General features: G+C 42.9%; 1 protein-coding gene across 1 annotated transcript in view; it reads left to right on the forward strand.

Moving 5' to 3' along the window:
• Nucleotides 1-27,782, forward strand: part of PLXDC2 (plexin domain containing 2) — a 241,551-nt gene that overhangs the window by 112,654 nt on the left and 101,115 nt on the right. Inside the window, exon 3 of the mRNA XM_082193641.1 lies at nt 25,439-25,585. Within this exon, the coding sequence (XP_082049767.1) occupies nt 25,439-25,585 (147 nt within the window). The remainder of the gene's footprint in view (nt 1-25,438; nt 25,586-27,782) is intronic.

The following is a 27,782-nucleotide window of genomic DNA, read 5'->3' on the forward strand; positions in this document are numbered from 1 at the left end:
TGTCCATCCATTTATTCAACCGCATCCTTCCTCACTTCTTCAGGACACCCACCTGTGCTACTGCCCCTTTCACTTCTGATGCTTAGGGCGGATGGGTGTATGAACCGATGTGTGTGTGTGTGTGTGTGTGTGTGTGTCTGCACACTACTGGCATGTCCCTGCTCCCCCCTCAAACGTTGCCTTCAAGTGAATGCAGCCCTTGGTGGAAAAACCTGCCCCCATGATAAAGTGACAAGAACCCCTTTATAGAATTCCAGTCTCTGTTGTTTTCTTTAATTCCTCCCCCTTCCTAAATAGGTGTCCATGCTCTTCCCCTGTTGCAGCCAGAATTAGAATGAAGCAACTCCTCTTGGCAACAGTAGAATCACTTGTTAGAGTGCCGAAACTTAGCTTGTAGGTGAAATGACGGAGGTGGGTTTCCCTTCTGACTCGCTCAGACCAAGCAGCCTTGTTGCTTTCATGGCACACTGCAGCACCACACAGCTATTTAGGGGGGTGGGGCGGATTATAAGGGAAAATCGGAAGTGGTTATCTGGGCAGAAATTAATCCTTCAGGTTCTCGCTTGAAGGTTAAGGAAAGTTCTGAGAGATTCAAAGTTTAAATAGATCCCACTGATAAAAGGAATTGCAAAGGTAGCAGTTTGTACCTCCAGTTTAAAATATTTATTTTTCTGCCTGCTCATATGAGGTATCTTGCTGACGCGCAATTGCATATCATGGGCCGGGACGAGCCTTCTTTGTACCTTTTTCAGGCCTCACTAGGGATCTTCTCTTGGTTTCAGGGGCTGAGAGAAGGGTGTGGTCCAAACTGGTAGGCAAGGGGTGCCAAACTTTCTGAGCCAGTGAGCACATTTGGTATTTTGAGAGAGTTCTGTAGGTGCCAGTCATAAAATGGCTGCCATGCAGACATTGAAGAGCATGAAATGGCTTCACGGGGCACTCAGAGGCTATCAGAGTCTTTAGAATCAGGAAGCCTGGACAGAAACCGGATCTGTCCATAGCTGTCAAGGTTTCCCTTTTTCAAAGGGAAATTTCCTTATTCCGAATAGGATTTCTCACAAGAAAAGGGAAAAGTTGACAGCTATGGATCTGTCTAAATCATGTTTTTGCAATGACTTCAGCAAGATGTGTCCACGGTGATCGCTAACTCAAAAAATGGGTCAGCATGGCTTGAGTTTCCTAAGATAAATATGTTTTTCTAAGTTGGATGAATATTTCTTCAACTAGTTTGCCAGGTAAATAACAAGCATCATAACCTCCGGAGACTGCTGTGTTAGGTTGGATGCTGCTATCAGTGAATTATGTGGACTCTTTAAGGAAGATAATAAACAGAGACATGGCTGAAAGCCCAGTTTAAGGGGGCGAAAATGGAGAAAATGCAGTCTGAAATATGTGCTTGTCGTGGCTAAACAGAATTAGCTAAATGTTGCGAACAGTTTGAGAAGCACCTCTTGTCAGCTAATGCATTTCATGTGCTGTATGATTGGAAGGGAATGTAAACTCCATTTTTGGGACCTTTTCAAATCTGACATACTGCACTTCTATCCCTGCACAATACATGAACTTATTTTGAAAGGGTCATGGACAAGTACCTTGTATTTATAAGCAGAGTCCCAGACACAGCTGTGTCACAAAACTGGTGCTGTTAAGACTTTTTCACACTTCACATTTTTACTGCCTATGTTATTTACTACATTTGTATCCTGCCCTGCCTGCCCCAGTAAATGTGAAATGTGAATAACTATTGGTAAATAATGGCAACGAAACTAAAGCCTGCCATTTATTGAAGGCTCTTAGTGATTCTTGAAATGTACCACTAAATGTCAGAAGGGATTGAGTCACAAGACATATATTTGACATTTACACCCATGCCATGGTAAATATAAGAACAGGGATGTGGTTTGGTCATTTCCCAAGCCTAATGGACTAAATTTGACATTTTTTTGGTAAATATCCTCATTCTTTGACTTCTCCTCATCATAACCTGAGAGGTTATGAACAGTTGGTAGAGGTTGGTTGACTGCTCTCCTGCTCGACCCAAAAATGGTTGGGGCTTTTAAAATGTTCAATCTGAAGACTGGAAATAGTTCTGCAAACCATCCATCATGACTGTCACCTTCCTCCTCCTCTCCCCCTTCCTAAGTATCTTGAGGAAGATGTAGGGGCAGAAGTGGTAGGAATTCTCATGAGTGCAATGCTAAAAAATTCTTCTTAGTTTTTTTAAAAAATAAAAAACACACATTCACCATCCATTTATGAGAAAAGAAATTGCATTCAAAAATTAATTCAAAGGGGAGAAAAAGATGCATTGAAATTCTCAGAGATGGGGTGCCTTGCTTTTGCTTAGTCTCCTTTCAGTGTGGCCAAGGGGTATTTGTGAGTATCATACTTCCTTTCATCCTGCAAAACCATCTCCCTGGTGGTCTGCACTTTGCAGTCTTTCTGTGTACTTGCATTTCCTGAAAAGCTCATGCTGGCTTCAGCTCAGCTTTCCTGTAAGCATAGGAAGGTGAGGAGGCTGCCTATAGTGTGCCTGAGAGCTGCCCATTGTTCTTGCTGCTTAAGTGAATTCCCTTTTTTACTTTTGAAGAAGTCAGCGCAGAAAGATTTAAGATAAAAGGAAGATTTTACCTTAAAAACAAAATCAGCGACCACAGTGATCTCAAGCACTCAGTAGCCAGACTTCCTGCCTTCCTGTGCTTCAATTAAAAAAAGCTTCAAGGAAGCTGTCCTGGGATAACTTCTCCCTTGGAGCTTTTTCAGATCAGGGAGCACAGGCAGTTGGGGAGCTTGCAATCATTCCAAAAAGATATTTGTACTCCTAGGGGGTTGAAAATGGACGACCTGTTGTTTACCCCTTGTTGCACATCACCCCAGTAACTAAGTGAGATTCCAGGGGTTTTAGGAGCTTGCCCAGGATTCAGTTTCCTTGGTATGAGAGACAGCGGAGACTGTGGTGTCTTTATGATAGACGGTTTATTTACACATATATACCATCTGAGTCTACATTAAAGGGGCTCACAACATCAACACCCCAGAAGGTATTGCTTCTCCCATAGGCACAGCCTGGGATTCCAGCAGAAGTCAAGCATGGCTCTCACTCTCTGGCTTCTTCCTGATCCTAGGGCAGTTCTCTAACACACCTCAGCTCTTGCTATTGTCCTTTCAACTACCAGCGAGGTGAGGGAGGAGGGAGTCCACCCATTTGCACTCTGGCACAAAGCAACTTCCTTTCAGATCCATACTTAGGGCCATTACCAAAAAGCTGGCCTGGCTACTTCAACAATGGAATCCCCCAAACTCACAATATATTTGAAATGGCATCCATGTATCCATAAACTGGTCACGGTCATGGGCCTGTGATGTTGGATTAGTTTCTGTCTTACTGTAATTACCCAGTCACTGAGTGTAAAAAGCTTGTTTCCAGTGCTAAGCAACTACCATTTGGGCCACTGCTAGCTGATTAAAACTTTGATTAAACTTGTCTCCAAAGACAATAAGCTAGCGCTTTATCTAATGGGTGCCCTAGCTTTTATCAACTTTGTGTCAGACAAATGCATTCCAAGAAGTGAATGATTCAGTGTTTCCACTGCAAGTCCTGATAAGCCTCTGATATACGTTCAAGGAATTTGGCACAGGGGGGTAGTTGTGAAAGCAGGGTTCCCTGTGCTGGCCTTGAGTAAAGCCTTGATCAATGAAAAGGACTGTTGCTACTAATAATCAGGATTTCTCTTCTGCTTTTCACCCTGCTTCAGAGATTACTGACAGACTGCCATTTATCCAAGGTCACGTGCAAGATCTGACTGCTTGTTCCTTAAATCCACTAGGAGACACTTTGCTTTTTCTCATAACTTGCCAGAGATGTAGCTGCAAGAGGGGAAAGCAGAGATTACAGATTCCACCCACGACACTTTATGCAATGGTTATTAAAAGAAAAACCTTTGTGTATTAAATTTGGCATGCAGAATCTCCAGCCTGCAGGGCAAACTGGATCTGGCAGGGATCCTTATTTAGCCTGCAAAGCAGTTTTTCCTGGACTCACCTCCGCTTGCCCCCCATGCCTGCCATTATATATGATATCAGCTGTGGGGCAGATAAATCAATGGCTGTTACTTGTGCCCCCTATATAACATTGCTGCTGAATGTGCATCGCTAAATAATATTTTATATATTTACTTGGATTGCTTTGTTGTTTGCAACTGCTAAAGATACAATATATGAGAATTATGGTAGTGTGTGTGTATAAAAAGTGGCTGTAAAGGAACATTTGAGCGCCTGAAAGTGTGCTTCCAGTTGGAGCACCCGAGTGGAGCTGCTTCCGCGGAAAGCAGCTTTTGCAGTGCTGACCAGCTGATCAGCATTGACTGCAAACCTCATTGGGACCAGTTGCGCTTGGGAAACTCTGGACTGCAGCCAAGCACTGTCAAAAACAAAGTCCTCAGTAAGCAATGATCAGCTGATTGGCACTGATTGCAAGCCCGTTTTGCCAGGGATCTTCTTTTGCAAGCTGGTTTGAATTCAAGCTGGGCTGCAGATGAAGAAAAGAAAGAAACAAGTGTGCTCTCCTGATCCTTTCCCTTTGAAGTTGGGTCACCAGGTATCATAGGAAAGTCAGGTGATGGGCAGGTGAGCTGCCTCGCCCACCTGCCAAAGTGGTCAGCGAGAGGTGAGGGAGCTGAGGATCTGCACCCTATTCCCCACACCTGTGTTAAAATAGTTTTTTTGTGTGTATTAATTTTTGTATGCCCAAGTCAATTTTTTGAACTTCTCTGTGGATTTCCCAAGACTTTAAATTCTGCCTGGAATGCAGCAGGGAAATGGCCTTTATTTGTGTGGTATTAGGTTAAGAACCAAATCTCATTTATCAGAAGCTTCTTTTTTGTGTTAATGTAGAAAGAAGCCTGTTATTTATCTTAATTAGTCTCAGGCTTGGAAGCCAGGATTAGTGCCGCTTTTCTCTTAAGAAGTGTCATGGGGCACTTTAATTACTGCCTATGCTTTTATGTCCAGTCTGCAGGATATCAAGTTCAGCAATGCAGAGTCTCAGAACACGAGGCTTGTGCACTGGATTAGTATTTACTTATACAAAAAAAGGACAGAGTTGAAACACTGCTTGCCATTCTCCAGGGACCACCCCCATTTCACATTGCCTTTTTTAAGGCTATGTTAGGGCCAGTTTAATTGCCTGACTTAGATTTAGGCTCAGGTTACCCTGAATTCTGTCCGTGATGAAGTAACTGTATGTGGCTTTCGCCATGTGTTCAGATCACAACTGTGCTCTTCCTTGCAATCTTTCAAGAGCGGATTTGTTGGTGCATTGAGCCACAATCTGAGCCTCTGGTCAAAACCCCCTAACACTACGTTGACAGGGACAAAAGCATTCCGCGTCAGAATGAAACAGAATACACCCTCCACTGTGGGCACACATGGGCCTACAATTTCCCCCTGCTCGGAACAGATAACAAATGATATATGGGAGTCAAGTATAAAATCAACAGAAATAGCCTCTGTGGATCTAAGACAGACTTCTTCAACAGAAAATAATATTCAGAGTCCACTGGACTCCAGGAAAATGATACCAGAAGAAAATAACAAGTGCAGACAATTGCTGGAGATGTGGAAGTTAAAATGCGAACTTAATACATATGTTGATTAACTGTCCGATGATAAGATCATTTTGGTGCGAGGTGAGGATATTTATAGCAAGAGTAATAAAAAGAAATTGTTATTTAGGGGAACTGAATTTAATTCCAAATTATATTCCGGAAATGTGGGAGATTTCAAGGGGTCAAAAAAATGGATGTAGCGTGCTATATTAGAAGCAAAATAACTTGTTTTGATGAATTGGAGGAGCCGCAAAAAGATTCAATTGAGCACATGGATTGATAATATGGACAGATTAGCTATATACAAACGAATTGCATGTTGACGCAAAATAAGAATGGATAAATATGAAGAAATCTGGAATTAATATTTAAGCGATAAGGCGGATAGTGGTGGGGAGGAGAGAGAGGTGAGGAAATATTGTTTAAAAACATGTAGTCATAGGTATATCAGTGTATCCAAATCTGAATTGTCAAATTGTGTCATTACTGTTATTATGGTTTTTGTTGTATGTGTATTTTGCGGTTGATGTTTGTATCAAAAAATTGATTAAAAAAATTTAAAAAACAAACAATTCCCCCCTATTTGTTTCAGTCACCTAGATTTGTTAGCCAAGCTTTAGTCCCATTGAAAAGCTGGTAACACATCAGGCTTGCATGCTTATTAGCAAGTGCTTATGCAGTATTTCCTCTCTGAATGCCAGCAAATGCTTCTCCCAGTTCCTTTTTTTGTGTGGCTCTTCCCCTTTGCATACTGTAATGTAGGTAAGTGCTGTATTCTTTCCAGAAAGAGGTCAACAATTTCACTCAGTTGCGCAGTTCTTTGCTCTTCAACTCTCCTGCTGGAAACTTATTTAAAATAGCAAGGGCAGCAAAACTGTGGTGCATGACCTAAACTTAGCTGAGCTCTCGGGCAGCTCAAAAAAATGAATAAAAGTTAATAACTAAGCACCTAGTGAGAATGTGCTCTAAGAATACAGTGAAGTATTTTTCTTTCATCCTTCCAGCTGCAGGTTGCAGGGTGTGTGTGTGTGCGCGCACACACACACCAAAATTGTGCAAACATATAAGAAGCTTCATTTCTAATTCTTTTTGGTGAATGTGGTAGCTGACATGAGTCGATAACAAACTGGGCATTGAAGCCAGATTGCTTAGTTTTTCATTTCAAAGAATTTATTTATTCTACTCTCTTGCTGGTGCAGTTTGACAGCAAACATTTTTCACTGTAGTCAATTGCAAACATTTTTAATACAAAAATGCCGCTTCCTGCTTGGAAAAGATATTTCCTGTAATTAACATTGCTAAGACTAGGTATTATTATTTGCGGGGAGGGTATAACCAACCTTTTATTAGGATATAAGAAGGAAAAAATGTGGTCTTCATAGGTGGAAGAATGCCTAATAAAAGAGTAAGATATTTCAAGCTGAGATTCACTCTTAGAATATTGTGCCAGTTCTTCAATATGGTGCTTCCAGGTAGCCTGATGTACATACTAAAGTCTTGAGCACCCTAGGTATATTCCATTTCCTAGTACTTCTGTAAAACCTTTACTACAGATGATATTGCTCAGTTAACAAACAGAGCTAGGACAAAAAGAGACCAGGCTTTAAAGATCTAAAATTGTACTTTGTGTTGTTCCCGGAAACCCAACTATGAACCAGTGAACCTTCTTGAGCACTATTAAGGCCTGGCAGGCCTAATTAGACTAAAGACTCAGAGACTCCCCACCCCTGGAGTGGACAGTACTAATGGTCTTCTTTTGTTCCTGTGTTTGCCTGTCTCAACCATTTATAACCATTTTCATTCTATTTTGATGAGTACCATTTCATCCATAAACCTCACATTTCTTTAAATAGACACAGAACAACCCCACTTTGCCTCACCTTTTGCTTCTGTAATGTACAGAGGTTTCCCCTCAGTAGCACTGGTGAAGCAAAGGTTGATGGCTGGGGGTCAGAGAGGGAGGCCAGATCTTAGCAGTAAACAATGGGCAAAGCTGTCCACTGCAGCAGCACTATGTTCACATTAGCTGCTTTAAAAAGCAGCAAAGGCACCCCCCCACCCCACCCACTGTGTTTCAAGCCACATTTATGTCGGGTTGTTCACATCAGAGACGCAGCAGAGATAATCTGCATGACCTGTTTTGTTGCCACGGCAACCCTAACCCTGGAACACCTTTTCATTAAGGCGTTACTTTGCGCATGTGTGCTTCTCTGCCCATGTGCGTCATCAGTCTCAAATGTGCACACCATTCTGAAGTACAAAGTGAACACTGTTTTCTAATCAAACTGAAGCTGGCTTGTGAAACATCTCATTGAACTAACTTTTGTCAAATAACTACAAGAGAGAGATGGATTGTGGCTAATGTTGTGTGAATATGGCTTCAAAAACTGGCCATGGGAGTATAGTCGTACCTTGGAAGCACTTTTGCTCCTGAACGAATCGGCTCCAGAACAATCGAAACCCGGAAATGAGTGTTCCGGTTTCCAAACAATTTTTGGAAGCCAGACATCCGGCGTGAAGAAGAAGAGTTTGGATTTGATATCCCGCTTTATCACTACCCGAAGGAGTCTCAAAGCGGCTAACATTCTCCTTTCCCTTCCTCCCCCACAACAAACACTCTGTGAGGTGAGTGGGGCTGAGAGACTTCAAAGAAGTGTGACTAGCCCAAGGTCACCCAGCAGCTGCATGTGGAGGAGCGGGGAATCGAACCCGGTTCACCAGATTACAAGTCCACCGCTCTTAACCACTACACCACACTGGCTCTCACATTGGCGTGGCTTCCAATTGGCTGCAGGACGCTCCTGCAGGCAATCTGAAGCCATGCTTTGGTTTTCGAACGGTTCTGGGAGTTGAATGGACTCCTGGAACACATTCTGTTCCAAAACCAAGGGACGACTGTATGCTGGATATGGAGTTAGGTGGTAATGTGAACATACCCTAACGCTCCTGCGCTTGGTCCACTGCACAACATTGGACTCTGCAGGGAATGTATGGCAGCACAGATTGCTTAAGGGTTTTAGCTCAACTCTGTTGTGGAATGTAAACACGAAGAGGGCTCCATGTACTTTGAGTTTGCTACTATAGGAGAGTTGCTAATGAGATCCAGAAGGATTATAAATCAAATCCAGATAAAATGAGTTTCTGTTATTTTTATTTTTGCGCAAAATATAACCTATATTCTAAGATGGCAATTCTTCATATGGAGAAAATCCCTATTAAACTGGCGTATCCACCAGTGAATGTCAGATAAGGAGCTCTGGACATCATAAAGCTGTCAGAGTTGTTTATAGATTTTACCCCGATGCAGAACAGATGTTTAGTGATCTCCCCCAAGCTGTTTGCCTCTTTCCCTTGTAACTGCTGGCGATTTAGCTGTCTTGTGATGAAGATGCTTTCTAGGGTTCTGTTTTGGTATTACATGAATAACATATAGTTCATTTGTGTGTGAGAGAGACTTCCCTCCCAATTATTGAAGCTTTTCATCCACCAGGGAAATTCCAGCAAAAATTTCTCCATGCCAGGTAAGGCTAAAAGAAAGCTGGTGTGCGATGGGACGTATCTAAGCAAAAGGAGTGATAGGGAGGGAAAGACCTCTGCCAAGACCATGAAGGACCACTGCCAGGCAGAGTAGCCTATGGTCTGATTCAGGATGTCAGGCAACTTTGCATGAGAATATGCACTAGGTCAAAGACAGCATAGTTGTTAGGTCTACCATTGTGTAGCATAGGTGTTGTAGCTGCCTGTTCCTGTGACTGTAATTTGTTTTAACTGTTTTTAATTCTGAATTTTACATTCTTAGGACTTGCTGGTGAAGGCTGGGTAATAAATTTGAAGATTATTATTATATTTATAGTAAGGTTGGCCAATGAGGTACTGTGCAGTAACAGGGGAGCTAAAAATGCTCTAACTGGAGAGCGCCACATTGGCTATTCCTAGTCTATATCAGCCTTTCTGCAGCTTTAGGTCTCCAGATGTTGGCAGGATTAATGAAAGCTGCATGTTGAATGTGTTGCAGGAGTTGCAACTGCGAGCTTACACCAGACCCCTAAATTCAAGGGGTTCTATGGTGCCAGCATCTGCAGACATGTTTGCCTATTTGAAAGCACGTAAACAACACATGCCACCTGTTTGCTGCCTTCCCATCTTTTTGGAATAACCGCTTAAGTAAGAAAAATGACTACGTGTTTACCTATTTTCCCCAGGCATCCTTGAAACTTAGGCAATTGTTAAGGAATACCTTTGTTTCTCTGGAAAGATATCAGTTGTGTCTGTGGCTTTTCACAGTTGGCAGAGCTAGGGACTGTGCTCTCATTGCTCTCCCTGTTATCTACTGTCTGGGTATCCCACAAGTCAGACTGAGCTATGCACATGGACATAAAGCCCCTGGGGCAGTGCTTCTCACATGTAACTCACCTGAAGTGGAAGAGCTTGCCAAATGGAATGGGACTGCAAAAGTCACTGTGTTTTTAATGTGGGACTGTATGATAGGAGCAGACTTCTGAGACAGGACCTCTGCTACTCTCCAAGGTGTTTCTTTTAAATCTGTTCTCTTCTTGGATTTGATTCTGCTGCTTCTGGAAAAGGGTGGCTCAACCAGAACCTGAGTAGACATTGGTCATGGGGCAAGGGAATCCACTCTTTTTTTATGCATGGTGACGTGCATGAGGATTCGAAAGGGTGGGGCTTGTATACTGATCCCTATCCACACAGGTTCAAGGAGGTGATATACGAATATGGCTGAATAACATGGTTTGCAGTCTTAGAAGGGGCAGGCTTTAACACGGAGAGCTTCTGCCCAGGAACCAAGACACAGATTTTCTCTTACCTCATGCCTGAACATAACCTCTTGAAGTTCTAGATGCTGGGAAAACAATAGATCAGTCAAAAAAATGGGCAGACTGGGCAGGGTGAGTTAGAAAAACAATATTAAATCATTTATTATATTGCCTTTGTGATCTGATTGTGAGGAGCACAGAGAAACAAGTAGCTGTGGTTGCAGCAGTTCTTGCATTTAAAGCCCTGCATGAGTTTGCAGTGGTGCAGCTAGGCACTTTACATGCAGCACAATGTGTATTTCTTCAAAATGTGGCAAGCCAACCCTGCTGTGTTCAGGGGCCCTTCAACTCTTGCTGCTGAGTAGTGTCCTGGACATCTGTCCCAAAGGCCTGCCAGGAATGTGCCCTTAATGACTTAGGACCAGGATATTAGAGCATCACTTCCACATCTCCCTGCCCATTCATTATCTGAGGCATTTCTCCCATCAGCAGTGAGGCAGGTGGCAACTGAGGAGAGAGCCTTCTCAGTGTTGGCCCCCCATTTATGGAGTTCTCTTCCTGAGGAAGCTTACCTGGTGCCTCCTCTGATAAATTTTCAGTACCAGGCAAAAGCAATTTCTTCTTTGTTCAACTGATTAATAGTTATGCTGTGCTTGTTTTTAATGCTCCCAGTTTATTCATGTTTTTACATTTTTGTTTAGTATATTTGTTTTAGTTTTACTGTGCAAGCCACCCTGAGGGTGTTCATATGAGATGTATGGCCCAATGAAGTTGTGCATTGTGCAGCATGCACAGCAATAAGATAAGCATATAGGCTGTGGGAAGGAGCATGTGATGGCAGGGAATGAAAAGGGCAGGAGATACAGGAGAGGGGGCTTGTTATTTGTGCCCAGTGAACCTGGGATGAAAGGCATGTTGGAACTCTGAGAAAAGTTATTGTATGGTACCAGATAGAGATAGGGAAACAAACTTGTTTATTATGCAAGGGCTCAGCAATCCCTCATCCAAGTTTTTCCCATATACATTCTGAACATTTGACTGACAATCTAATATAACACTTAAATTATATAAGGCACAGTTAAAAGCTGAAATGGCTACTGCATTAAGGATGCTACTCAGTGTCTTCTTGCATGGAAGCGGCATCATGCTCTGATTCCCCCATTTTCACCCCATATACAAAGTGATTTTGAGTGAACTCCCAGCCCTGATTGATATTTTAGAGTAAATGTATTCACAGGCTCTTTGCTTAGGTCCTAAACTTAGCTCCTTGTTTAGAAGGCAGAACTGAACAGGAAGAAGGAAAGGAGGGGAAGCAGACCCACATAGATATCTGCTGCGTCCTCTCCCAAGAGAGCAATGGATCTCCGCTGCAGCACTCCGTATGGTTTCATTCATCTTGACCAAAGCCACCTGGTACTATATTTGTATTTCCTAGCTTTGAGCTCCCCCCACCCCTCCTTGAACTATAAGAAATGGTAAAGAGTGAAGACTATCCCATTGTCATTCTTCGGTTTCTTAGTAGCAGCTTCTTTCAGCAATAACATGAAGCAGAAGTGGGTGGGAAACTACCTTACTTAAGAGGGTTGGTGCTTACAGAAGGTCAGCCCCAAGTGCTGTTCAACCTACTCATTTGAACCAACAGTGATATGCATATGGATCAACACAGTTTCCAGGAACACGGTGCACATCAAGTACAGTGGTGCCTCGCAAGACGAAAAGAATCCGTTCTGTGATTCTCTTTGTCTAGCGGTTTTTTCGTCTTGCGAAGCAAGCCCATTGACGGATTAGCGGATTAGCGCTATTAGCGGCTTTTAGCGGCTTATCTGCTGATCGTATCAGCTGATAAGCGGCTTAGCGGCTTAGGAAAAGGGGGGGAGGAAAAAAAACAGCAGGAACTCACAAGACATTGTTGTCTTGCGAAGCAAGCCCATAGGAAATTCGTTTTGCGAAGCACCTCCAAAACGGAAAACTCTTTCGTCTAGCGAGTTTTCCGTCTTGCGAGGCATTCGTCTTGCGGGGCACCACTGTATTGAGAGCTGAGGCCATTTCCCCCAGGCTCACAGGCTGGGTCAATGCAGCTTGGTTGCACCCCCAGCTGAAACAGCCCCGGTCCTCTTGCTGCTCACATGCAGAGCATCAGGACTCCTTTAACTGCTTGCTGCAGGGAGAGGCAACTGCGCTCCCCTCAGCTGAGCAGTTTCACAGAGCACCCACCCTGCCGCCAGCTTGCGGGAGCCAGTGCCGGGCTGGGGGCTCCCTTTAACTGCTTGACTAAGGCAAGGGCAGCTGCACACTCCTCAGTCGAGCAGTTTAAAGATGCAGAAGGAGGATCAAGTTGTATTGGTGCCTTGCCGAGACAGCTTGTTTCTCCCTTTCCATCGTATGAGGGCAGAGTGGGTGGCGGTCTGTCAGCAATATATCACTGGTGAAACTGCCACCACTCCTGAGTCCCTCTGCTAGCAGTGCCCGCTGGAGGAAGGAACTCTTTTGACTCCCTCCAGCAGAGGCTGCTAGCAGAGGGACTCTGGAACAATGGCGGTTTCACCAGCGATATACCACTGAGTGAAACCGTCATCGCCATCTGCTACTTATACCGGTCCTGGGCGATATACCAATATATCACCCAGGCCTAATACACACTGCCTTTTTTGTGTATAAGACACTCTATAAGATAACCCCTATTTTTTAAACCCCAATTAAGAAATCAGGCCAGAGCCTGAGCCACCCGCACCAAAGCCCAGGCTGCCTGAGCCAGAGCCCATACTCTAACCTGAGCCCAGGCCATTCACACCAGAGCCGAAACCCGAACCCCCTTATACCATCTGTGTATAAGATGACCCCCCAATTTTTGACAATTTTTTTTAAGCAAAAAAATCTTACGTATGGAAAAATACGGTGTGTGTGTGTGTGTGTGTGTGTGTGTGTCTAACCCCCTGCACATAGAAGACTAGAATGTCAGCTTCTCCCTGACCTGCTAGTTTCCCCTGTGAGAGGCTGGATGATTTGAATGACAGTTCAGCCTACTATTTGTAGCAGGATTTTTAAAAAAACCCATCACCAATGTGTTACAGAGAAGTAAATGCCAGGGGCCAAAGCATGTGCTGTGTCAGAGGCTCCTTCAGCTCACAGAAAAAGATTTCATGTAAAATACCTTAGATGGCTAACCAGGCTACATAAAGCAAGGCAAATGTTTTCCTATCTGGTGTGGAGAGGCAGATATTCTTATGTGATTCGCTAATGCTGTGTGGAGGAAGTATGTTCTGCAAGGGAGAATTTGTTGACAAACCAAAATGAGTGTTTTATAAATAAATCTGAGCTTCTTTAATATCTACTTTTGGCTGCCTGGCAGCATCCCAAGGACCACATGCTTGAACTTACCCCAGGAAATGAGATAAAAGCCAAGGTTAAAAACCAGCACTTTTTTTTACAGGAGGCCAAAGCACACAAAGTCACAATGAGCTTGCCCTTACACTTCAAATCTGTTAGAGAAGCTTGGGAGTGGGACAGTTATGGAGAATCAAGACTGGAAAGGGTCAGGGTGCAGACAGGGGTTAGGGAAACAGAGAGTGAATTGGAGAGGCCCTAAACTAGTACTTTTGATTTATTTATTTCCACTATGATTTAGTTGCTTTTCAGGGCTAAACCTTTCAAAGTAATATACTGTACAAAGAGAAGTAAAAAAAAGAACTGCAGGCAGAGTGTGAAGCACTGAATGGATACAAACATAGATGTGCAAAGAGATAATGACTTAAATCACTAGAATTCGCTTTTAGTAAAATAATACATATTTAAGGCCTTCTTGAATGCCAGATGAATCAGCCAAATGGTTGTTAACAGGGCAAATCTCCACAACTGTGGGGCCACCACTGAGAAGGCCCTGTCTCACATGCTCACCAATCCTAAACATTTCCATCAGCTATATTATGAGGGGAAAACCTCGTGAATGGTCCAGAATCACTGATTTGTCGCATTCATTCTTTCAATTTGGTTTATGCCTACTTCATATGTGATGAAGATGATGGTGGGGTAGTTGCAGAAAAACCTCCCCTGTGGCTCACTTGGCTCTGGTGCCCTGGCATCATGCAGGATACAACTGTTTTTCTCATGTCCACCTTAGTGGGCCAGTTGTGGGTGGGGAGCCACACTGGGATGGGAAAGAATGATATGACCCATGTCAGCCCATATCACTGGGACTTCATAGATTACTGAGGCAACATAGAACTGTATAGCAGGCAAGCAGTTTGGGTGGTTATCACACTACCTGAATACTTTTTGACTTGGAGTTTAAGTTACTGAGAAGTTGCCTCCCCTTTCTCTAGACATTCTTCCGATCCTGGCCTCTCTCCGAGTAAGTTGTTCACGTTGCTGACAACAAAGTAGTTTAAAATAGAAAAGTTATGGTAATAGTAGGAAGTCTTAGGGAATTATGAACAAATCAATCTCTGGTATGTCAAGTTAAAAGGATCTTATCTAGCAAGGCTGAGAGGGTAGATGGCACTGAAGCCATATCAGGCATGAGGGAACTGTGGCTATTCATCATCTCTAACCATTGGCCATTAAAATCCAACACCTGGAGGGCCACACATTCTCCTTAACTTAGTTCAGCACAAGGCATCTTAATATGCTCATATGAGCAGGTCTAAAGTGCTGTATTGGCCAGAATATAAGCCGCACCTGAATATAAGCTGCACCTTTAAAAAAAATTTTGGGGGGAAGAAAAAAATATAAGCTGCTCCTTTCCTCACTGCTCCTGGGGGGGGGGGAGCCGTGCTGCGTTGCCGGTGGCCTTTCCCCTTCCTCGCTCTCCCTTCCCAGCCTTGGGAGAGACGACGGGGACTGTGTGCGGGGCAGGCGCCCCTTCTGGTGCTGTTTGCCCCATGCTCCTGGCTGCATACCGTAAGGTCGCAAATATAAGCTGCACTTTAACTTTTCACGGTTGGAATTTTGGGGGAAAGTGAGGCTTATATTCCAGGCCAGTACGGTATTACTGAAGGCTATTTTGTCTAATAGTTCATGCTGTTATAACCCTGGTTCCAGCAACTGATTCAAATACAGTTTAGATAACTTAATCCAAAGTAACTTTTGAGCTTATTAAGAATTAAGTTCATAGTCCAGATGGAAATAGCCATCCTAGTTTATGCATCAATAAATAAGGAAGTTAATAACAACTTTCTGTTTTGTTTCACTGATTTCTTGGCTGGAGAACTACCAAGCAATTGGATGCATTTGAGAGCAATTAAGCAGTTATTTTGTAATAACTTTGGTGTAGCAACTTATCTAATACCCTGCCATATGCTGGGCATCTTAAATCTGTCAAGGAAGACCACAGAGTCATCTGGAATTCCTCCCATTACCCCATCAGCTTTTATTCCTGGATGTGTATCCATTCATACATACATTTGCCTGACAGTAGGTACTTCTAAATTCAGTGAGACTGACTTGTCAATAGACATGCCTAGGGTTCTGCTATAAGTGTATTTTTTAAAAATGGAGTTTGCAATACAAGCCTATGAATGTCTATTCAGAAGTAAGTCCCACTGAGTTCTGTGGGACTTGCTTCCAGGTAAGTGTGCTTTACAAATCTACTAAGAAGTAAGCCCAGCTGAGTTCCATGAGACTTTCTCCTAGGTAAGTGTGGATAGGACTGCACCCCTAATCTTCACGTATGCCAATTTTCAAGTAAGCCAGTTTTGCTCATTTTAAAATTCTGTTCCAAGCAACGCCGCATTTTCTCACATGGCAAAAGCTTTTGTATGAAAGAAACTATTAGCATCTCAAAGGTTACCTCACTTTCATTCCTCAAACAGCTTTGCAGCTTTCTTACTGCCAAGATGCTTGTAATGGCTTAATTCACTGCAATTCTTTTAAACCTGAGCACATAGCAAATGAACATCTTTGCAATTTCCTTACTGCCAAGATCCTAGCAGGGACTTAATTTTCTGTGTATTCAGAGTCTCCGTGATCAAGTGACAGCAAGTGAACTTTCTGGCATAATCAACAATCTGAAGAATGTACAGCATAAAGATTAGCTGAAATCCATCTTTCTCTTGTGCCAGGAACTCATGCTGCAGCTGTCTAAACTGAAGCCAGAGAAAGTGGGAATTTCAGTCTTAGTTTTGGATGGATAGTGCAAATCCTTACAAAGGGATAACAAGGTAGCCAATATGGTGCCCTCCAGATGTTGATCTGGATCATACCCGACCATTGGCCCTGATGGTTAAGGCTGAGTCCAGCAACATATCAAGGAGACCACATTGGCTATCCCTGGCATACACCTCTTATATAAACTATTATTGTCTGTCTTTAGTGTTTTTCTCTTCTGTCTGTGTGTTTGTAGTCTATCTTGAGCTCTTCATGCTAAGGAGACTTTTCTGTGGCGCTTTGTGCAGCTTCGATGTTGTGGTCCTACTCTGTTGACAAAGCTGCAAATATTGTCAGCTCTTACCATATTTCCGTCACATTCACTGTTGGGAAAAAGGAATCAGACATAGAATTCATTTGATGTTTGTGGACCATCACACAGCACTCTTGCTTAAAACAGTGTGAAATTAATTTTAGACGTACAATAGAAGAGAAGCCACCATGAAAAATGAAGCAGAAGTGTTTCATATTCTCTGAAAACCCTGGTGGCACAGCTGTTTATGAAGCATATGTAAAAGTTAGGATTGTCATTACAGTGCAGCTTTTTGCATTGGGAAGAGACCATTCAATAATATCCAGCAATTATAAGCGTGATGGTTTCATTTTGTGTGATGGTTGGTTCCTCTATGGCAGTGGTGAGGAACCTTTGGCCCTCCAGATGTTGCTGAACTGCAACTGCTATCAGCCCCAGCAAGCATGGCCAATGGCCAGGGATGATGGGGGTTGTAGTTCAGTATCATCTGGAGGGCCAAAGGTTCCCCACCCCTCCTCTATGGCATAGACACTAGGCACTGCAGGCAAAGCAAGCACAGGTCTGCATTCTGTATTTAGACAAGACTACTGTTGTAGCGGGACATGGGTGGCGTGGTGGGTTAAACCACAGAGCCTAGGACTTGCCGATCAGAAGGTCGGCGGTTCGAATCCCTGTGATGGAGTGAGCTCCCGTTGCTCAGTCCCAGCCCCTGCCAACCTAGCAGTTTGAAAGCACGTCAAAGTGCAAGTAGATAAATAGGTACCGCTCTGGCGGGAAGGTAAGCAGCATTTCTGTGGTTTCTGTGCGCTGCTCTGGTTTGCCAGAAGGGCTTAGTCATGCTGGCCACATGACCCGGAAGCTGTACGCCAGCTCCCTCGGCCAATAAAGTGAGATGAGCGCCGCAACCCCAGAGTCGGCCACGACTGGACCTTATGGTCAGGGGTCCATTTACCTTTACTGTTGTAGCTGGGGTGATCAAGGAAGAAGAAAAAAGGCTAATAATTTCTAAAGGGTGGTTCGTGGGATGCTTACAAAGTATAGCACTATTCATTTGATTACCTGTGACCTTTGCAGTAAAGACCGAATATTTTGTCCTCTCCCTGCCCTAGTATGTTCTGTATGTGTGGGATCAGCATCAAAATGTTGCAGCATGAAGGGCTTCCTCTTTAGGCTTCCAGCCACTCTGTTCCGCCTCTGCCCTCCCTCAGTTCCCTCCTCACTTAGAAAGCATTTCACAGCCACTGAGCATCTCAGTCCTCATTGGGTACCTGCATATGTATTTTAATAATCTAGCAAAGCAAAACCCAGAGAAGTAATGATGGATACAGTTCAACCATAAAGTACAGGCTTAACTCAACAGACTTCAGTTCTTTAGAGGAAGGCTAGTGGATGATAATGATTAGATTGATAATCAGTATTAACAGTACAAAGAAGCACTTGATAAGCTGAGGGTTCAGGCTTGCAACTATCTGAACTAAAACTGAGTTAAGAAACCACACCAGCAGAGACCCTCCAAAACAACTTCCCTGTTCGATTAAACCAGTTGAATATGTTCCCCCTTAAGCCAGAAATATCTCCTTTCTCTCTGCATGAGGGGGAAGCCCTGCCCTACTCCTTTGACTCAGAGGACTTATCCTGTTTTTCTCCAAACAGGAGCTCAAATGTCCACTAGAAAGCAATTGGCTATTTAAAAAACCCTATTTTGACAGCTTTTTTTATTACTTAAAGTGGAGGTCTCCTCCCACCCCTTCCAAACACAGCACTATCTTGTAGTAGTTCTGAATATTTGATTCTGCTCAAGACCTTTTACCCTGTACTTAGCTGCTTTACAAGATCTGCAGCATTGCATAGCTATCTCTCAGAGGGCAATTTGAAATAAATCTTTACAGTATGTCAGCTTCGCTTCTTCAAGATGTCTATAAATCTAGCCATGGTAGACTGTATTACGGTATAGGAATGCCATGCTGAGACATATAAAATCCACCAGTGGAAATGATAAGATTGTTTTCCAACAAAATAGAAACCGGTTTATGGAAACTTTATTACATAAAGTAGCCATTTAAGAGTTGCATGCTTCAGTGGTAGTACAAATTCGCAGCAACACCTCTCCTACCATTAAATGCTACATTCTGCAAACATTAAAATGAGACCATTTATTACAGTATGATTGATTCATCTTCCCCTTGTCAAGAGATTAGCACCCATGAATAGAAAGATTGGGATTTGGGGTAATTTGAACAGAGATGCGAGAGAAATCTGGATGAGGACCTGTGATGCATCTATAGACTTCCTCTTTTCTGCAATAACCTAACAGGTGGAAGGTGTAAAGGGAATAAGAGCTGAATGAGGGCTTACGATACGATACAATAATCTTTATTGTCATTGTCCCATACAGAACAACGAAATTGAAAAAATCTACATCAGACATTCAGAAACCCACAAGCCTGCTATCCCAGCTCTCCCAGCCTGGTTAGCCCCTAAAAACTCTGATACCCTATAATTGAATACAATATACTCACATAAAGACTACCTTACACTGCGTTTAAAACCAAAATCGCATTTGGATAGAAGCTGTTTCTCAGGCGGCTAGTCCTAGTCTTTATGACCCTGTACCTTCTTCCAGAAGGCAGAAGCTGAAAGAGATCATTTCCGGGGTGCGCACTATTCTGCACTATCTCTGCAGCCTTCTTATGGCACCTGGAAGCATAGATTTGATCCAAGGTGGGAAGAGTGCACTCAATTATTCCCTCCACATTCTTTACAACCCTGGACAGCATTGTTTTTTCCCCTGACCGTGCAGTGTGTTGAATCCCAATAAGACAGAGGTTCTCATATCCAGGAATTGGGTATATGGCATGTTCTAGATGGGGTTGCAGTCCCCTTGAGACAATGGCGTTGTTCCTAAATGCAGTGTTCTATCTGGAGGCTCAAGTGGCCTCAGTGGCAAGGAGTACCTTTACCAGCTACAGATGTTCTAGGACAGGAATATTGTTACCATAGTAACTCATGTACTGGTGACATCCTGGCTAGATTATTGTACCGTATTTTTCGCCCCATAGGGCGCACCGGCCCATAGGACGCACCTAGTTTTTTGGGGGGAAATAAAGGGGGGAAATTTATTTCCCCCCCAGGCGCGGGGGGAAAGTGTGTCCTATAGGGCGAAAAATACGGTAATTCTCTGTATGTGGGGCTGCCCTTAAAGATGTTCTGGAAGCATCAAGTAAAGCATCAAGATACACAAACAAAATATTTTAAGAGGCAATGTGCATTCCCCTTTCCTTCATATGGTCCCCCCTTACTTAAAATGTAAGGTGTTCAGAAATTATTTCTTGTGGACGTGTCAGAAATGAAGCTTCTCCTATTACATTTATTAAGCAGTTCTCATTCCTTTGGCTCTAATGATATATTAATTGGAACTGACTCTGATTGTTCTTGAGTAGCTGTTTATCAGCTATTATACACGCAACCTAGATTGTTGAGCTAGAGGCTATAATTAAATATTTGATTTGCTGGTTGTTAAAAGAAAAGCATGGATTGAGGTCCCATTTCAAGTGTGCATTTAACTTAATGTCTGCATCCTGCACACTGCAGTTGTGAGTTCTAAAGCTTATATATGGAATAATTTCTGATCCCTTATTATAAATTTTTAAAAGGTAGGTAACAGCTGTACATTTCTTTTACTACAATCCACGGGCACGCAATATGATTAATTATGATTTATTTATTTTATTTATTAATTAAAATTATATACTGCCCTTCATCATAAGGTCTCAGGGCAGTTCACAGAATAAAATACAAGATAAAACACAATTAATGCAGGATTGTGGGTAACCCAATCAAAGGAAGAAGTAGGTGTCTGTTGATTTCCCCATAGAGTTGTTTGTTTTTATAATAAGGGGTGAAACTAGACTTTATACTGTTAAACTGTGGGTGAACATACCAGACGACACAGTGATTCTTCAAGCAGCTCTTGTTTATTCACAGGCCAGAACAGAACTGAGCTGAAGGGTTCAGCCAACCTACTTATATAGAGCTCAACTACAAGGCAACAGTAACAACTTTCTATAACTATCCAATCACTGAACGTCACTTTGAATTCCTTATTTGCATATGTGGACCTGAGTGAAAACTATCTACAGTATCTCCCTGCTGGCTCAGGGTGAGAACTTCAGTACATAACATATACAGATGGACATGAGGTGCTTTAGAGATTAGTTAGCCTTTGTTTGCTTAGCTTCCACTGTTTGAGGAATGCTTAGCGTCGTTTTTACAATGCTCAGGTGAGATCTTGCATCTCTTAACAATTCTTAACCATAACTGCAGCTTTTTTAAAAAAACCAGGATTCAGGAAAAAAAACATGTTCTGCTTCTGTGAAGCTGCTTCGGATGGTGTCACAGCTGATTGTCTTGGAGGAACAGTCAACCCTGGTGATCATTGAGTAGGCAAACCAGAAGGTAAAGCAGGAGAGACATTAGCATGGAGAGACAGATATGTTGATGAACAAGAATCTGAAGCAACTTGACCTCCTCTCTACAGGCAAGTTGCTCAGACTCGGGAGTCAGGATAAAGTCTGAGGATATATAGGGCCAAATGAAATCCCACTTACCCCTCCTTTTATTTATTTGTTTATAAAAATATGAACAGGCCTGGCAACCATTGAACCAGCAAACTGAAGAACTTTGTTCTAGCCAGCTGCATTTGTGGTACTCAATGGATTGCAGGACAATGGCTCCTTCTTCTGGTGGACTGCCATGGCAGCACCAAAGGTAAAATTACCATCTCTGGCATGGACTGATCTGGACTTCCTGTTATGCTACACTTTCCAGGCATAGACCCGCTCTTTAAAGCTCAATGTCTGAGCAGTTTTTTATTTGTTCCCGTGTTTTACCTGGGGAAACTCACGGTGTTCTTCTGAATCGGAAGAAACAGTGATCCACGAAAAACCTGATTGCCATTTGCTCCGATTCAGCAATAAAACATGGGTTTTCCTGGGTAAAGTACCAGGACAAAAAAAGCAGCTCTTACACAGAGCTTTTGAAACCTGGACCTGTGTTGCAAAACATGGCGCAAAAGGAAGTCTGGATGAGCCTAAGTCTCCTGGTTCTGTCTATTCCTAAGATCCACGATTCCTTACATGTTCCTTGTTTTTATTACTTTGCTGTTTTTTCAAGAAAGCATTTAATGTATTTAAAAAACAAGTTTCCTCTTAACATTTTTACTAGTTTAGGGATCAAAGCAAGCCTTTGCTAAGTGCCTTTTTCATGTTGCTGTCTGTGTTCTGTCTATGTAACTTCTGAACTGTGTTGGATACATATCTCAGACGTATGTGCAATAAACTTTGTGGAATTAACCAAACCCATGTGTCCCCAAGGCACATTTCTGACTGTTCCCAAGTAATAACATTGCACATCTTCTGATTGCTCTTCTATAAGCTTCTTAAGCGGAACTATCAGGGAATGTAGTGTGATAATGGCCCCAAGGCTCTTCATCTTAGAAGCAGGAGCACAAGTTGTCTATCAGAGCAATAATGCTAACATCCCTGGCATGGATTCAGGCGAGTTGCACTTGCCTGGCACATAGCAGTGTTACAGAATCTGTAGTCACCTGGATGTGCAGATGTCAAAAAGGAAACAAGTACAAGCATAACAAAACTTTCCCCATATTTTCTGCCCAAGTTTCCCTTTGGACTTTACAGCAGCGATGTGGCAAGTTTATTTTTTAAAAGGGATTGTATCTCCTGCTGGGGATGCGGGTGGCGCTGTGGGTTAAACCACAGAGCCTAGGACTTGCCGATCAGAAGGTCGGCGGTTCGAATCCCCGCGACAGGGTGAGCTCCCGTTGCGTGGTCCCTGCTCCTGCCAACCTAGCAATTCAAAAGTAAGTCAAAGTGCAAGTAGGTACCGCTCCGGCGGGAAGGTAAACGGCATTTCCGTGCACTGCTCTGGTTCGCCAGAAGTGGCTTAGTCATGCTGGCCACATGACCTGGAAGCTGTACGCCGGCTCCCTCGGCCAATAAAGCGAGATGAGTGTCGCAACCCCAGAGTCGGCCACGACTGGACCTAATGCTCAGGGGTCCTTTACCTTTACCTTTATCTCCTGCTGGTCATGTTCAAGGTGGATAAGATATATTAAAAAAAACAAAAACACACCCCAAAATCATTTAAAAACATATGACTTGGTCCAAATTAAATCCACCACCCAAGAGCACTTCAGCACACATATTTGCAAAAGCCCCGTAGATTTGACCTTTGAATTGGATTTGGAAGTGGATCAACAACCAATACAAGGAGTTTTTTTATCAAAGTTTTAAGTTCTGTCTTTCTGGTTTCACTCAGTGTTATGGCAGCTGCATTTTGCACAAGCTGCATTTTCTGAACAATCTTAAAGGCATCTTATGCATTACATGAGTAGTCCAAGCTGGATGAAGGTAAGGCATGTATGACTGTGGCCAAATCTGATCTATCCCAAAAGAGGTGCACTCTTGGCCATGACTGTCTCCTGAGCAGCCAAGAGAACTTGTGCAGATCTGCTATCCATGTGTAGAGACCCACTTGTGTGGGATTGCAAAGGCAAAGCCAAGGAAGAGACCTCAGCTCAATGAGCCACAAGTTGTGCATTCATCTGATGTCTAAGGATGATGTAAGATCAGAAGCTGCTTAGAGTGGGCACACGGTGAACAACACGTGTCAGTTGTGCATTAGAGGCCCACATAGCCCAAGCAAATGACTTTTCAGTGTAAATTTTTAAAAAAACATATCTGAAGGGTAAAGCAGTATTGATTTTCAAACAGTGGGCACCAATGTTTCATAATGGTCACTAATAAATTACAAGTGTTTTCCCCCAGATAAGCAAAATTTATTATCTGCATCTCTTGAGATGTATATGCTAGAGTTAAGTCCTTGAAAAGCTTCAAAAATCTCATTATCAAGCTATCAAGTTTGCGAATATGAAATACTACATAGGGGAGTTTAGTGCTGTGGATTCACATAGCTGTGCATGAACTTGCATGAGTCTCCATTGTCATTTCCATTGGCCTCAGATAAAAATGGATTATACCTTCTACCTTTGGTATGAAATGAGTGATGGGATGAGATGCGAAAATCAGAGGCATATCAGTTAGATGGTGCCTGTCAAAAGAGCTAGTAAACAATCTTTTTTGCTTGTGATAATATCAGTCGGAGGAATCACACCAGTTCTGAGAACGCTGGCGATTTGTTCTGCATATAGCATTGCAGTTTTGCATCTATGAAATGATTAACTTATTTCGATGAGATTAAGCGGCTTTGTCCTTTTGGCTCCACATAAACCAGATCTCCATTTTTGCTTTCATTTGCCTTCAGTTTCAGCTTTTAGCAACAAACCACAAAGCTGCTTTTTAAAAATTTTAGAGAATGCAAAGAGAGGAAACTTATTTAAAAGCCATTAATTACTAGAAACTACTGTGCTGTACTGTGACACGGGTAGTGCTGTGGGTTAAACCACAGAGCCTCTTGGGCTTGCCGATCAGAAGGTCGTCGGTTCGAATCCCCACGACGGGGTGAGCTCCCATTGCTTGGTCCCTGCTCCTGCCAACCTAGCAGTTCGAAAGCATGAAGTGCAAGTAGATAAATAGGTACCGCTCTGGCAGGAAGGTAAATGGTGCTTCCGTGTGCTGCTCTAGTTTGTCAGAAGCAGCTTAGTCATGCTGGCCGCATGACCCAGAAGCTGTCTGTGGACAAACGACAGCTCCCTCAGCCAGTAAAGCGAGATGAGCGCCACAACCCCAGAGTTGTCCGTGACTGGACCTAATGGTCAGGGGTCCCTTTACCTTTACCTTACTGTGCTGAATAAATATATGAAAGTACCACATGTGTGTGGCTGTTTTCAGATAATCATACCTTGGCCTAATAAACGGAAATATGAATTACACTTTTGTCCCCCACCCCCACCCACCTCCAGCCTCTTCTCTTTTCTTGGCATGCAGCAGTTAAACCTGAAAGTCTTCAATTAACCATAGTTCCAAATTTCATCTAAACTATGAAACGATGGTTATCTGGAACCAACTAGGGGTCAGCTGTACCAGGGGTCTCCCTGGAGGAGAAGCAGGACCCCCCTCAGCAGATCTCCAACTGCCAGTCACCTGAAGAGCCAGTGGAGCTGGACATCCCTGCCCTGGACTGGAGCTCCACATGCACGTGGTCTGGGTTCCTGGCCAACACTCAGAGCACCACCCCTCTCCAAGGCTACAGGAGGAGAGGAGATGGCATGTCAGACAGGAGCTTAAGGGCCACCACAAAAAAGCTTGGTCACTAACACATGAAGCTACTTGGGGAAGCTGTTGCCAAAACGTTTATTGGCCATTGCTGCATCAGAGGGCAGAATTATTTCTGCATTTGCAGCAGTTGCTTGTCTGAGATCTTAGGATGCAAAAATTGCATTTGTAAAATGAGATTTATCACAAGCTGAGTAGATGCTCTGCTTTCCTGTTTTAGTATTCACATAATAAAATGTGCTGGTTTCCCCCCTCTTTTTTCTTCAGTCACCTTAATTTATGGGACAAGGAAATAAAACTTTACCAGTTTCTGCAGGAAATGAATAAATCTTGCATTTATAAACAGTTTTAAAAAACCTCTCGAAATCGAGTCGTTTTAATTCTGTGTTTGGCTTTTTTTTCTTCTTGCAGGAGGATATGGATCACAATTATTATACTTCAAGGACATATGGCCCATTTGATTCTACCAGCCGAGATCTGTGGGTGAACATTGACAAAATGGAGAAAGATAAAGTGAAAATTCATGGGATCCTCTCCAACACACACCGGCAAGCTGCAGTAAGGCATTTGATATGCATTGCTATTTAATCTTATGTTGTTGTTGACATCTTGGCTCCCTCTGTGATACACAGCAGGCCATTGAAAGAAACGGGAAGACTCAAACCTGCAATGGCTGGCTGTGTTCTCTTTCTCCACTGTCAGAGGCAGTCTGCTTCTGAATACAGTTACTGGAAACCACAGGAGGAGAATGTTGTTGTGCTCAGGCCCTGTCTGCAGGCCTCCCATTGGCATCTGTGGCAGCTGTGAAAAAGGAAAACTGGACGGGATGGGCAATTGGCCTAATCTAGCAAACTCTTCTTAGGTCCCTATATTACATTAGAGGTGACAGCATTGCTAGACCACTGCTTTACCAGAATGGATTGAGAGACTGGGAATTATTTTTCAATATGCGAAATCATAATCGTAACCATAACAGTTGTGATATTGTGCCAGGGAAGAAGGCTAGTTTACAGGCAAAATAGATTTGGTGGCTTGCAAAGGATTTAATGATTATTAAGCTTTTTGCTTTTGACGCTTGTGGGATTTCTAAAGTTGAAATGGCCTCCTTTTTTAAAAAAGATATATCCCCACTTGGTGGTTGGTTATTGTTTTTTGTTTTACCTCTGGCATCAACACACTATAATGTGTGTAGAATAATTATTAGTCCAGGGTGTTCACCTCTGAACCTATAGCTCAGATCTGTAACTGGTTCTATGGTGTGTGTTTTTGTGGGTTTCCCCACATTACTTTAAAATGCCCAGCATATGTGTCTGTAGGATTGTATTTCCCTCAGAAAACCTTACTCCAGTGTCAATGAGCATTAAATCTCTCAACAGACCTGCAGCAGTATTATAAAATGCCTTGGGAGGGAAAATATATGTAATCTTGGTGTCATTCAAGTCAGTGGCTGTTTTGCCATCGAGTTCACTTGACAGGCGAATTATCTTACAAATTGACTAGCTTAACTGCCATATTTAGAACTAAAATGTAGCAGCCCTGTATTTACCCTTTAGATTTGTATGAGGAGCCGTGGTACCTGAGTTTCTGAGAACTATTAGATCCTTGTCAAAATATTGTTGTTTTTCAGCTGTTGATTCTTGTCAAATGATAACAGAGGTGGCAGGTATAATTCCATTTCCACATCAAAGATCTGTGTTGGTTAATTCTGATCACGCACTCCTTGTAGCGAGAATGCTAAACTAAGCCGCTACCTTACAAGTATAATTGGATGCTGTAAGACTTCCAAAATGGTATTCCCACAGCTGACCTGAGCACTGGAAGCTCCTGGAAGAAAAGAATCAGTACTGACCTTAAAGGGGATGTAAATTCCGTAGCAAAAATGACAACTCCATTGTCGTGTTATGGAATGGATTTTTGCTCTATTGGTCTGAAGACCAATCAGATGGAATTCTGACAACCGAGGGGGGGGGGAGTCAAAGTAAATAGCTTTAAGGGGTAGTTCGTGAAGTCTTAAAAATGCAGAAGAAAGTATTTGCAGTTGAGAGGACGAGTGGAAAAGAAATAAGGGAGTTAGAAGAATTCTGCTCTCCATTGGGTTGTGTCATATCATTTCCCAGGACCAATAAACTCACCAACCAGGTAACAGGCTGAGAGAAGAGCAGTAGATGGAAGAGAATCTCTGTAGGATTCAAGAGGAGAGGGAGGTAATAAACCCTCCAGATTTAGACTGACACAACATAATTTATAGAAGCTCTCTTTTCCCAGCCAAACTGAAAAGAATAGCTAATAAATGGATGGAGCAAAGTAGAAATGCTGGAGTCTGGCAGTTTCCTGAGTTAAGAATGGACCTAATACAGCACAGTATCAGTTATATGAGATTTCTAGACATGGTTGGGTGTTTAATAAAAAGCAAGCTCTGCTACAAATAAGGATGCTTAATGGTATGGCTATTCTGCCAACACATCTTTTCTTGAGCACTCTTGGAAAGCGAATTGGGAAAGAGATGAAGAGCAAGATGAAAAAGCAATGACGTTTTCGTCAGAGGAATTGCAACCATTTTTGCAGGCCTGCCTCTCTTTTCCAAGCCAAAACCATGCAGCCCAGCATACTTGACCCAAAGTTAAATAATACTGAATTCAGATGAGTTGTGGGAACAATTAAGTTGCAAGGATTGTTCCAATGATTTGCATTTTGAAGGCCTTTGTGAGGACTGTAAAGCTAAACATGAGCTAGAGCAGCCTAAAAATAAGAAACC

This window comes from Podarcis vaucheri (assembly GCF_965113315.1).
Source record: "Podarcis vaucheri genome assembly, chromosome: 12".
Classification (NCBI taxonomy): Eukaryota; Metazoa; Chordata; class Lepidosauria; order Squamata; family Lacertidae; genus Podarcis; species Podarcis vaucheri.